This window comes from Neurospora crassa, linkage group VI (assembly GCF_000182925.2).
Source record: "Neurospora crassa OR74A linkage group VI, whole genome shotgun sequence".
Taxonomy (NCBI): domain Eukaryota; kingdom Fungi; phylum Ascomycota; class Sordariomycetes; order Sordariales; family Sordariaceae; genus Neurospora; species Neurospora crassa.
In genome coordinates, this window is record NC_026506.1 from 3,415,718 (window position 1) to 3,427,896 (window position 12,179).

The following is a 12,179-nucleotide window of genomic DNA, read 5'->3' on the forward strand; positions in this document are numbered from 1 at the left end:
GGAAGACGGAATACTATAATATTAATATTAAATTTACGTCCCGGAACGGATATAAGCTAAATTACTCTACTCTATATTTACTATAATATAATAATAATTAAATCCTTAAGCTAAAGGAAGATATTAAAATATATTAATTAATTCTACTACTAGCTTACTATTATAATTAATATTAAATTATATATCTACGAATATTTAATGTACTAAAAAGCTAAATTACGTAACTACTAGCTATATAGACTATTAAAATTACTATCTATCCCTATTATCCCCTAATAAAATATTTTATATAATTTTATTACTAGAATACTAAAATTATTCGACCCTATATTTAATCGGACCTATAATACAATCCTTATTATTATTAACTATTTTACTAAATACGCCCTATATATCCTTATATAAAAAATAATTAATACTTAATAATTTGTATTCCTCTTCTAGCGAAATGTTTTCTAATAATTTAACCTCCTAAATTTAATTATATTAAATAGAAACAACCTTTTTACAAACTAATTTTAGAAAACTTACTACAAACTCCTAAATATTTGTAAACGCTTCAATACAACCTAATACCCCCAAACGGACGGATAAATAGAAAGGTAAAACTAGAATTTAGAATTATACCTTCGAATTTTCTACAATATAGAGTAGGTTAATTAAACTAAAAAAATCACACTAGTATAATAGACGTACAACAATTATTTCTATACTACTATTAGAAAATCCCCCTCGGAACTACTTTTAAAGTATTATCCTTAGGGATTAGCGGACCTAAAGCGAAGGCGGAGGATAATCCTATTAATAATAATTACTAATTGGATTAATAAATTACTTTATAAACGGATAGAAATTGTAGTAACTCTAAAAATTATTAATTAAGAATATACGAAATAGTATAATAAAACTCGGAAATTAAAGGAATTTAACGTCGGAAATTAGGTTTTACTTAATACAAAATATATTAAACAACGCTGTTTAAATACTAAGTTAATAAATAAATTTTTAAAACCCTTCTAAATTATTAAAGTTATCGGAGAAAAGAAAATAGTATACCGATTTGTACTCCCCGCGTATTACTAAATTTACCTAATATTCCCTATTACCCTACTAGAACCGTACTATAAGGATCCTACTACGGTAATGCTGCAAAAGGAAATTATAAATATTAAAGAAAATAATATTTAGTACGAAGTCGAGGTAATTATAAAATATTATAAATCCGGCTATTAATATTAGTTCTAAATTAAATAAAAGGGGTATTCGAATAACGAAAATTCATAGGTCTTACGAAAGGATATAAATTACCCGGACCTTCTCAAAGAATATAAAGTTAAAGAAATGTAATAATAGTATACTAGTAGTAGGCTAATTACTAAATTGATAAAAATTAATTAAATAGAGGAAGGAGAATAGTAATTATTTAAAAACGTAAAGTAGAAATGTAAAATACAAATGTAAAACGTAAGACGTAAAGTAAAAATGTATAACGTAAATGTAAAATATAAGATGTAAAATAGAAACGTAAGACGTAAATGTAAAACGTAAGACGCAAAGTAGAGATATAAAACGCAAATGTAAAATGTAAGATGTAAAGTAAAGACGTAAAACGCAAACGTAAGATGTAAAATGTAGATGCAAAACGTAAATGTAAGACGCAAACGTAAGATATAAATGTAAGCTATAAAGTAGGGATATAAAGTAGAAATATAGAGTAGAGAGGCAAATTAAAAACGTAAAATAGAAATATAAAGTAGAAATATAAAGTAAAAACGTTAAATAAAACGAAAAATAGGAAGGGAAGGTAATTTAATTTAATATAAAATATTAATAAGGCGCTAAGTAGAATATAACCCGTATTTTCTATTATCGCCCTAAATAAAAAAATCTTTAATAATATCTACTATTGTTGATATAGAATTAAAACCTATAACTTTAAGAAGAATATTCCTGCGTACTACCGTACTTATTAATAATATTTATAAATATTACTTTATACTATTTATTTATAATCCTCCTTCGCAAATTCTAATAATTCGTCCAATTTTCTATCTAATAACGCCAGCTTCCTATTAACCGACTAATATTAGGGACTACAATTATAATTAGGGGAGGGGGGGATACGAATAAGAGTATTTAATATAGAAATATTTATAGGGGAGTTAAGGGGGGCTGCTAGATTGATATTAGTATTAATATTACTAATATTGTAGTAGCCTAATCTCGAATAGCCCTTATAATTAAAGTTAGGAGTATAAAATATCCTAAATAATATTGTAGGGAGATTGTTATTAATTAAGCGCGCTTATATTGTAGCTTAAAACGCTATTGCGGAATAATATAATTACTATAAGAGGGGGGTAGGTAAGGGCTATTAGTATTAATAAAGTGTATAATTTTAATTATTATATTCTATATAATATTCTATAAATTATAAATATTATAAAGGACCTTGAGTATATAACGGCGTATTGTTAGCGAACATTGCGATTTTTCGTTGAATTCTGGAAGGAAAAGACGTTAGCGAAGTGAAAAAAAAAAAAAAAAAAAAAAAAAAAAAAAAAAAAAAAAAAAAAAAAAAAAAAAAAAACGTACCTTTAATCTAACAAGTATTCTAGCCAATCAACTCAAAAGCTTCGTACAAATTCAGGGCTAGAGCGTTTATAAATATTTAAGTTAAAATAATATTATATCCCAAATAAGTAAAAGGACGGATATTATTAGAATATAAAAAAGAAAATAGTTAGGTAAGGGTTAATAATAGGTATAAGGTAAGGGGAAGACGAGGATAGGGTAGAAAAAGGAAAATAAAGAGGGGAAATAAACGTATTAATTAAATGTATTAGGAAAGTAGAAATTAGTACGTAAATATATAATAGTAAAATATATATCTAGGGGGGGGGCCGGTGCGAATAAAGGGGGGGCGGATATAATAATAAAAGTAAAGATAAGAAGAAGAAAAGGAGGAGAAGCGAAGAGGGTAGGCGGAAAGGGTATTATATAAATAAAGGAGGAGGTCTTTATACAAATATAAATCGAAGTAAACGAATATAATTTCAAACGGGCAAGTATAAAATAACGTAGGGTAAGAAGAGTATTAAGTAATTATATAAGTAATAAGAGGGAGTAAATAGAAGGATAAGACGAAGGTAATAATTAAAAAGGGAAGAATAGAATAAATAAGTAATAGTAGTAATTGTAAAAAAATAAGAGAGAAAAACGGAAAATAGGAAGGTATATAATTTGGATTATAATAAGGAGAGTAGAAATAACGGTTAAAAGTTATATTATTAGAACGAAGAGAATAATACGAAAAATGAGGCGAAGGTAATAGGGAGGTAATTAAGAAGGAATAATATAAGTAAAGAAAGTTTATAGAGGAAATAGTACGTAGAATTATAGGAGGCGAAAGAAGGAAATAAAAATCTCGAGGATGGAATTTATAAGGAGGGGGATTATATTCAAATATTATAGTAGGTTATAGCAAGCGTAAATAATTAAATAGAGAATAGCTTATAAGAGGAGCCCTAAATTTAATTATGTAGGTATTATATAGTAAGTATAAATAACGGAGGGTACCCTACGAAAGTATTAAACCGTACTATAAACGTAGATAATAGAAAATATTTAGTAAGAGGAACTATAGGGCATAATTATATTAATATTCTAAAGTACTTATTAATATTCTTAAATTCGGTATAGCACTCCTCGTTAAGAAAAATAATATTTATTACTTCGTACACTTATAGGATAATAATCTTAGTAATAATTAGAAACCCGACCAACTTTTTAAATCTAATACTAATTTCGTATTTGTATTAGAATTTATAAGAATAAATATTACAATACTAATATTCTAGTAGGCAGAACGCTAATGCTTTAAATTTAATACCGGTTTTGTATTTATACTAGAATTTATAAAAATAAATATTATAATACTGATATTCTAACGGACGGTACGCTAAATAGTTAAATTTAATACTAATTTCGTATCTATATTAGAATTTAAAAAAATAGATATTACAATACTAATATTCTAGCGGGCGGTTCGCCGCATTTAGAATTTGTAAAAATAGATATTACAATACTAATATTCTAGTAGGTAGTTCGCCGCATTTAGAGTTTATAAGAATAGATATTACAATACCGATATTTTAATAAGTAGCTTCATTGCCGTATTTAGAGTTCGTAAGAATAGATATTACAATGCCGATATTCGGGCGGGCAACTTCGTATTTATATTTGGAGCTTAGGAAAAAGGATATTACAATACTAATATTCTAGTAGGCGGCTCGCTAGTAGCGAAACGGTTATAATATCCGGGATATAATATTGGTAATTATTATAAGTAACAGCTCGCTAGAACTAAGGGGTAAAGATATTACACCTTCGCTAGTAATATAATTTAATAACGTTATAATAGTATAATACTAACGCTTTCCGCTACTTAACTGGGATTTACTATAAATTGTAAAGGTTCCGAAGATGGAACTTATAAGGGGGGAGGTTATATTAAGAAACTAAGAATTCGTATATAGAAGTACTTTAACAGCTATTACTCCCCTTCGTTAACTAATATATAGGATTACTAATAATAACGCCTATATTGGGTTGGGTTCGTAGGAAGGATAATTTAGTACCGTATTAAGGCGCTAAATTAATACGAGGCTCTATAATACTTGTTAGTAAATAAATAGAATTTGTATAGGTATAAAAGAGGCTCAACGAAGCGTAGTTTATTGTAGTCGGTAGCTATCAATATATCTTTGGATTGACCCCTAACTTGCCGTCCCCTACGTGTGGCTACGACCGTAGTCACCTCAGCCTACCTTTCGCCTACGTTCCTGACAAGAAATCCCTGCTAAATGCTGGTAGTTTGGATGTGGAAGGTAGTGTGGGTCATCTGGGCACAGGCCACCCTTCCTACAGCTACACACTTACTGCAAGTACTTAGCCCAGACCTTAACCCGACGGCAGCTCATCGGGTACCTTTTCCTTCAGTCTCTCTCTTTACGACATATGTGAACTTCCTGCCCTTTTCGTTTTCGACACATGTGAAACCGAACAGCTAGAGGTAACTGCGGTTGGTTCGGGGAATACTTGGCTTTCTTTGTCTTGTTTTCTCTCATACCGAAATTTTACCGGTAACCGACTTCTTTGTCGAATCCTCACGATGCTTACAGTACCATGTTACGTCTACATCGATATGTCCAAGTCGAGGCCGCGATGATGGAAGCTCATGTCGGTCATATTCCTAGGTACTTCAATGAATTATTTCCTTGAATGTGCTCTCGGCTTGCTTCTTAACTATTCTACGTCCACTGACCAAGTTCGCTTGCGATGAACATCAACATTTTGACAATGGAATATTCTTCTTTCCGCCATATCATCCAAGATACCGAGCTGTACTACTCAAAGATGTCTGGAAAGGAAAAGGCGGCAGTCAGATAAAACGACCTCGGCGAGGTCGGATAGGTGATGGAAATGCCCAATTCGGAAGTTGGTGAATGGAACCAGGTCTAATTGCCAACACGGCAATAGCCAACAACCCGCTCGCGTTGGGTCGTCGTTGCAGCCAAGGTTGACCAGCAATGACACGGCACAAACATGGCACCTGCTACCATGACACTTCCTTCGCAACCCTTCACCTGTCTTTTGGGACAGGTGAAGAGTCCTCGCCATGGGCCTTCAGGTTCACCACCAGCCGAACCGGTAAACCGCAATGACCTGAGAACGTCGATGCGACTAAATTTACCTCTTTTCTGATTTCCCTTCCCACCACGAATCCCTCCACCATTTTTCACGCCCAGCTGATTTGCGCCATTCCAGTATACCTATCCATCCTTAGGTCACGGCTCTTTTCGACAACATCAACACCCATCTCATGATGGATTCCGACTCAGCTCTCGACTCCGACGTTGAAGTCGACGTGGTCATAGTCGGCGCTGGCCTAAGCGGCTTAAGAGCAGCTGTCGAACTGCACAAAGCAGGCCTCGCAATCGCTGTCCTCGAAGAGAGCAACCGTGTCGGTGGTCAGTGTTGCACGACTTTTGCTCGTCATACGACCAGGATCACGTCCATAGGCGACACCCACACCGAGATGCTCTCTCTAGCCAAGGACTGCAAGATCGACCTCACCAAGCAGCACAAGGAGGGACTGGACCTCCAACAGCGTTATGACGGTTTTCAAGACAGCCCCCAAGTTTCCGAAACCATCCCGGCGCTTGAAACAGCCGTTTGGCCGCCTCAAGAGTACCAACTTTCCTTCAGGTCACTGATCGAAGACCCCGCAATCCAGAAGTTCTACCGCCGCATCTCCGATCTCTCTGAAACCTGGCATGGCCCCGACGCCTTGTTCCTTGACGCGGTCTCCTTCCTCGAGCTCGTGGAAGCTAATTTCTTCCACAGCAAGGCGGTCCAGCAGGAAGCCCACTTTCTCACCCGTTATCTCCTCAGCGTTGACCCCGCCCGCGTCTCGGCTCTCTACGTCCTCGACCACATCGCCTCCGGCGGCGGGCTTGCCAACCTCTACTTCCACCCTGACTCCCCTGGAGGCGGCGCCCACCATTTCCGCGTCCCACAGGGACCGCGAGCGTTCATCACCAAGCTGGTCGACCTTCTTCCCGAGGGATGCATCCATCTCTCCACCATGGCCACCAAAATCACCCAACAAACCACCCCCATTAGTAAGATTTACTACCCCTCACACCCATGCAAAGTCGAAACCTCCCCTCCCGTCGATAGCGACTCCACCGCGAGCACCACCGCGAGCACCACCACGAAAACCTTCTACGCCAAAAAGGTCCTCCTCGCCACACCCCCGGCACTATACTCCCCTTGTTGGTCCCACCTCCCCGAAGTCCTTACCTTCCACCCGCCTCTGCCTCCCCACAAGCTCGCCTCCATCAACCGCCACAGCGGCGAGTACAATAATTACGGCATCTTCACCACCGTGACCTTCTATTTTTCCCAGCCCTGGTGGCGCGAGGCCGGGCTGTCGGGATCCATGGACTGCCGGGTTACTCGGGATCTAGACGGACCGATTTCGTGGGTGAGGGACACGAGTGAGGATAAAGGTGGTGGCAAGATAAACACAAACAAGAAGGTGTGGAGTTTAACCTGCTGGTGCGCAGGCGAGAACGCGTATGAAGTCTGGAAATGGTATGACAAGACCTACCCGGTGGATGATGAAAAGCCAGAGGAGATTAAGGGTGGCTGGAAGGCGAGTCCGGTGTGGATGCATTTGCTGAGAGTGTTCAAGGAGCGGATGGATGCCCTGGAGATGGAGATTCCGTTGCCGGGGGAAGGGTTCTCAGATTCGGAGGAGGAGGAGGAAAAAGAGAATGAGATGGAAGAAGGTGCGGAGCCGCCGTCTGTGTACCTTTTCAGGAAATGGACTGGGCTGTGCTTTACGCCCCCGAGGGCATTGCCGAGCAATGGGGAAGAATTGGAAGAGCTGTTGAGGACGTGGAAGTATGATGGGCCGGGAAAGGGAGATGCGACGTTCAGAGAGCCGTTCAGTAATGTTCATTTTGCGGGCACAGAGACGGCAGAGGAGTGGAGGGGGTTCATGGAAGGAGCGGCGAGGAGTGGGTTGAGGGGAGCGAAGGAGATTATTCAGGCGTTGGAGAAGGGAAATCTCAAGGACGGAGAGGGTGGAAAAAACAAGATGTTGAAAGCGCTCTTGTAGGTGAGGATATGAGTGAGAAAGTTGGAGGAATGGTGAGGTATGGGGGGAAGAAAACGCGGCAAACAGGATCGATGATGAGAAGTGACGAGCCGCCTACAACAGTGAGTGCCCACTACTGGTAGCTCGAGCGGAGTAGAGAGACAACTGGATAGCCTAGAGAGGAGCATCAGGATAAAAGCAAGAAGAGAGAATTGGAGCATACAGAAGGTCGGAAGTTGTGATGCATGGCATGATGCGAAAAGTGAAGTCGTGACAATGGTGACGGCGGTGACGGCGGTGAGTGGCGTATCCAGCGAAACTGAGGGACAGCCGCATATATCTGGACATCAAAAAGAGACTGAATAAATAGTAGAAGCAAGATGGCAAGATACAGGAAGAAAGGTAGAACGCTGGATCTTTTGGAAATCAAGTTTGATATTGCGAACTCGGGCTGGCAACCACCAACTCTCCGTCATGGGACCACCGGGAGTGCGGGGTAGTTTGTGCCCCGACAAGTAAGCGCACCGCCGCGGCGCCGGAGAGATCCGATCCGTAGCCGGTGCCCGGGGTCTTCGAGTCGGGAAGCAAACATCGGAAATGACTCGTAAACTACAACAATGCAACAAAACGGCCGCAGTAGAAAAACAAAAACATCACCACCATCATCTGTTATGATCACGCTCTTGAAGGCTCAAAACACAGCCAAAAAAAAAATCACAAAAATGATGCCGAAAGTGGGGTTCGAACCCACGCTCTCTCGCGAGAACTTGAAGACCTTAAGATTGGAGAAAATCAAACTTAAGTCAAGCGCCTTAGACCACTCGGCCATTTCGGCAGTAAATTGTATCAAATTGCGCTCAATGCTGGGGCTATGTATGCCACAGATATCCGAGCTGTTTGCACATTTCAGACATCACGACCGTCTTCCAAAATACCTGACGACATTACTATCCTGACATTTTATTTTCAATTCGGCTGATCTGTTGCTGAACCTTTTGTTCCTATTTTATTTTAGTTGGTTGTCGGAATTTTCTAGAGGTATATTGCGCGTTGCGTTCCACTGTCTGTTGCCTCCCATGTTCGCACCCTTTTCTTGGGCTTGACGATAGTTTCACAGCATGTCGACGTTTTAGTTTGTACTAAACTGAATGTCTTCTAATTTATCTGAGTATTCTACCAGTCGCACCTTAAATAGCGATTGTTATAAGTGTCTTGTATTCCCAGATACCAGCGCTCACAACAGTCACCCTTGCCTTCAAGTGCTCGCTCTCAAGGCACCTCATCAGCATGGACGCTGCGCTTCTCCAACACCGTGCAGGGCGCACACATCATAAAGGTGCCCTGGCTTCCTGCATCTGTCACAGAGGTCGTTAAGACACACAGTTCCTTTCTACGCCTGCAGCCTCCCAAACCAAAAGAACAAAAGACAGCATTGGATGCATTTATGACTGGAACATCGCGACACATTTCACACGTTATCAAAGTATGCGTTTTCGAGAATGATATCCCATTATGAATAAGGAATAATCAGTTTGTTTGTTGGGAGAAATATACAACGGAAAGTAAATAAAGGGTAGGTAGATACAGTAAAGAAGAGGAAAAAAAAAAAAAAAAACCAAAGCAGAGAAAAGCCGGCGATCTGCTCCTATCAGAGCTCCTCCTCCCTTCATGGTCAAAATAAGTTATGTACGGTACCCAATGATAATCCCGATTCCTTCCTTCTATTCCTACTCCCAGGGCAGACCCGTAGTGGTAGGGGTATCCATAGGTAGCTACATCCTGCCTGCCTGCCTACCTAGTTTTTCCGGAAGTAACCCGACCCAACCCTCGCATTCATCGTCAAGTGCCCGTTGTTCTTCCAACCATCTTCAACGGGGGAGTTCTTGTTACCGTCACTCATCCCCCCCTGCGCTTCTTCTCGTTCTCTTGTGGAATTTTGTTCCAATCCATGCAGGCAAGCCATTTCTCAGCTCCTTTGCACGATATACTCGTATACCCCACTCATTGTCCTCGCCCCTCTCTCTTCCTGCCTTTATTGCGGGTTAGGTAGTCATATCATTATCATTATCATTCACTCTCCTCATTCTTCGTTCCCCTTCTTTTCATGTTTGTGGTCGTGGTTATCTCCAGTTTGCTTGGCTTTTCGTTGCGCTTTCTCCTGGCTTCTGGTCTCTTGGCTTCTGAGCGGGGGAGTAACTTTATCGAAGTAGACTGTTCCAGGTTGTGCTTCGTGTTGCCTTCCATCTGTGGTTGTTGTCGTCGAGGAGGACCCTGAACCTGGGGGGAGTCTTGGTTCTTTTTTTTTTTTTTTTTTTTTTTTTTCCCTGATCCTCCCTCTTCTTGAGCTTCGACTCAACTCAGGTCTGCAGTCATCGTCTTCACTGTTGTACCATAGAAAACCACCATCCCCTCCCCACCCCAGCCCCCCATCTTCACCCCCCAGCTTATTTGTTCCCAGCCTATTTTCTTTCACCAACTCCATCCCCTCACACCTTCGCCGTAGGCCTCATCGGCGCATTCGGCGTCGCCTTTGTCCTCGTCACCGGAATAATCACCAGCGGGTCATCATCACTTTCCGCCGACATCTCCAGCGTCAATTCCTTTTCAGGCGCCTGTCTCGTCCACGGGTTATACTTGTCCCCCTTGATCGTACACCGCGTACCGGCCGGCACATGCATGGCGCCCGTCCACCTCCCCGAGGCGCAGCGGTAGTAAACAAACCCATAGTTTTGGTTGCGAGGCAGGTGGCAGATGTACCACCCGTCTTGGTAGGCGGGGCAGGCGCCGACGGGCGGGACGGTTTCGGGGAGGGTGCCGTCTGATCTCTTTTCGACGATGATGGATTGGGAGATAGGGGAGACAGGGATGGTGGAGGTTGAGAGGGTTGAAGCTGAAGGGGGAATGGTGTTGGAAGTATATGTAGGGGGTGTAGTTGCGATGACAGCTCCAAGGGAGACAGATGGCTTGGTGATACCTCGAGAGACACCAGCTGGGAATGATGTGCTCCCGTTTATGGTGACTTCAGGCGCGCCAGTCACAGAGACAGTTGCAGGAAAAGCGGCCGTACCCGTAGCTCCTGTCTCGATCAGGTGAGTCACGGTCCCGTTGGCAACGGAATACGGAGCCGGAGCCGGAGTTGGAGTCGCCGCCGCTTCTCTACCAATGGTACTTCCAAGGGCACCACCAGTCGGCTTCTGACACCCCTGTCCCGTGGGCGCAGCAAACGCATCAGTCGCTCCATTCGCCTTCTCCACGTTCTGCCCCGGATTAGGAAACAGGATATCTTTATTCTCGGGGGTACCACACCCATTATCAAGATTCGCCACAAGGATATCCGGCAAGCTTTCAAACGTCTCTTTTGCTCCCGGCTTCTCCTCGCCCGTCAGCTGCACGGGCCCGCACGCCATGTACATCTCGCGGTACCCCATCTTGTTGAACCACGTCCAGGCGATGGTGCCGTTGCCCGCGGGGATGTCGTCGGGGATGCTGTACTCGTAGGAATCCGGGTTGACTTGGACGGCGCTGGCGCCGGGCCGGTTGCCGCCTTCGTTGCGGGCGATGCAGCCGCCTTCGATGGATTTTATGACCTTGAATTTGCTCTGCGGCGTGGGCGGGTTGTCGTACGTGATGGAGATTTGGCAGGAGCCTCCGCCGTGGACGGCGGTTCCGATGAGTCGGAGAGGCTGTTTGGAGCCGAGGGGAAACACGTTGTAGCCGGAGGAGGGCAGTTGGAGACTGTTTGCGCCCGCACCGCCGCCGCCGTAATGGCAGGGGAAGGAGGCGCCGTTTATGGGACCGTTGCCTTGTTGAGGGGATGCGTAGGGAATGGGGAATGTCATCATAGCATGGGAGGCGACGAGGGGGGTGAGTGTGGTGAGGAGGAGGAGGAGGAAGAGGAAGGCAGAGACCTGCCTTGGTGCTGCTGCTGCTGCTCCGGCTGGGGCGAAGGGTGTGAAGGGTATCATGTTTGCTCTCGTAGCCAGACTTTGATTATCAAGTGTCTGTCTGACGAGTGTCGAGACTCGAGATGGAAAAGTTCTTGGCGGAAGAAGACTCAAGAACCAACGAACTGGCATTCGTTGTTTGTTCGAATAAAAGGAGGGAAATGAATATGAAGCAGGAAAAGACGAGGGAGATACTCGAGATCAAGGAGTTTCAGCAAAGTTATTTCATTCGATGCAACTCAGCAGTCCGTGATGAACAGTGCAGTTGCTCTCCCGCAATCATGTCCCATGGTCTATTAGTACCCGCTTCTTTGTACCTGAAAGCCACGAGTCATTGTTCAATGCCCATTGTGCACGGCTGGGTCATTCAAAGGCTTGTTACATGGACGCGGAATGGCGGAAAGTTCCATTGTCAGTCTGTCGAGGGTCAAAGGGGGGGGTTGCTTTGTTACCACGAGGCGATAGGCGGGTCGAGTCGGTTGAGGTCAATGGTAGACGACAGGCTCAAGGTCTAGTCCAACACGTGCTGCTGACTGTGGAAGACATCGAGATCTTGCTGTGTTGTA

The 12,179-nt window shown here is 42.5% G+C and overlaps 2 protein-coding genes and 1 non-coding gene across 3 annotated transcripts; 1 reads left to right on the forward strand and 2 right to left on the reverse strand.

Annotated features, from left to right (window-relative positions):
• Positions 1-5,033: 5,033 nt before the first annotated feature.
• NCU05933 (hypothetical protein) lies at positions 5,034-7,690 on the forward strand (the record flags this gene model as incomplete). The annotated part of the gene is made up of 1 exon (XM_953035.2): positions 5,034-7,690. Exon 1 carries the CDS (start codon positions 5,885-5,887, stop codon positions 7,688-7,690), a length of 1,806 nt encoding a protein of 601 aa, XP_958128.2. The 5' UTR covers positions 5,034-5,884.
• A 705-nt stretch (positions 7,691-8,395) lies between these two features.
• Positions 8,396-8,504, reverse strand: NCU15401. The gene has a single exon. It is a non-coding gene; the product is annotated as a tRNA-Leu (tRNA).
• Positions 8,505-10,155: 1,651 nt separating this feature from the next.
• NCU05932 (hypothetical protein) lies at positions 10,156-11,634 on the reverse strand (the record flags this gene model as incomplete). The annotated part of the gene is made up of 1 exon (XM_953034.2): positions 10,156-11,634. The coding sequence occupies one exon, from the start codon at positions 11,632-11,634 to the stop codon at positions 10,156-10,158; it is 1,479 nt and encodes a 492-aa protein (XP_958127.2).
• Between the last annotated feature and the right edge of the window lie 545 nt (positions 11,635-12,179).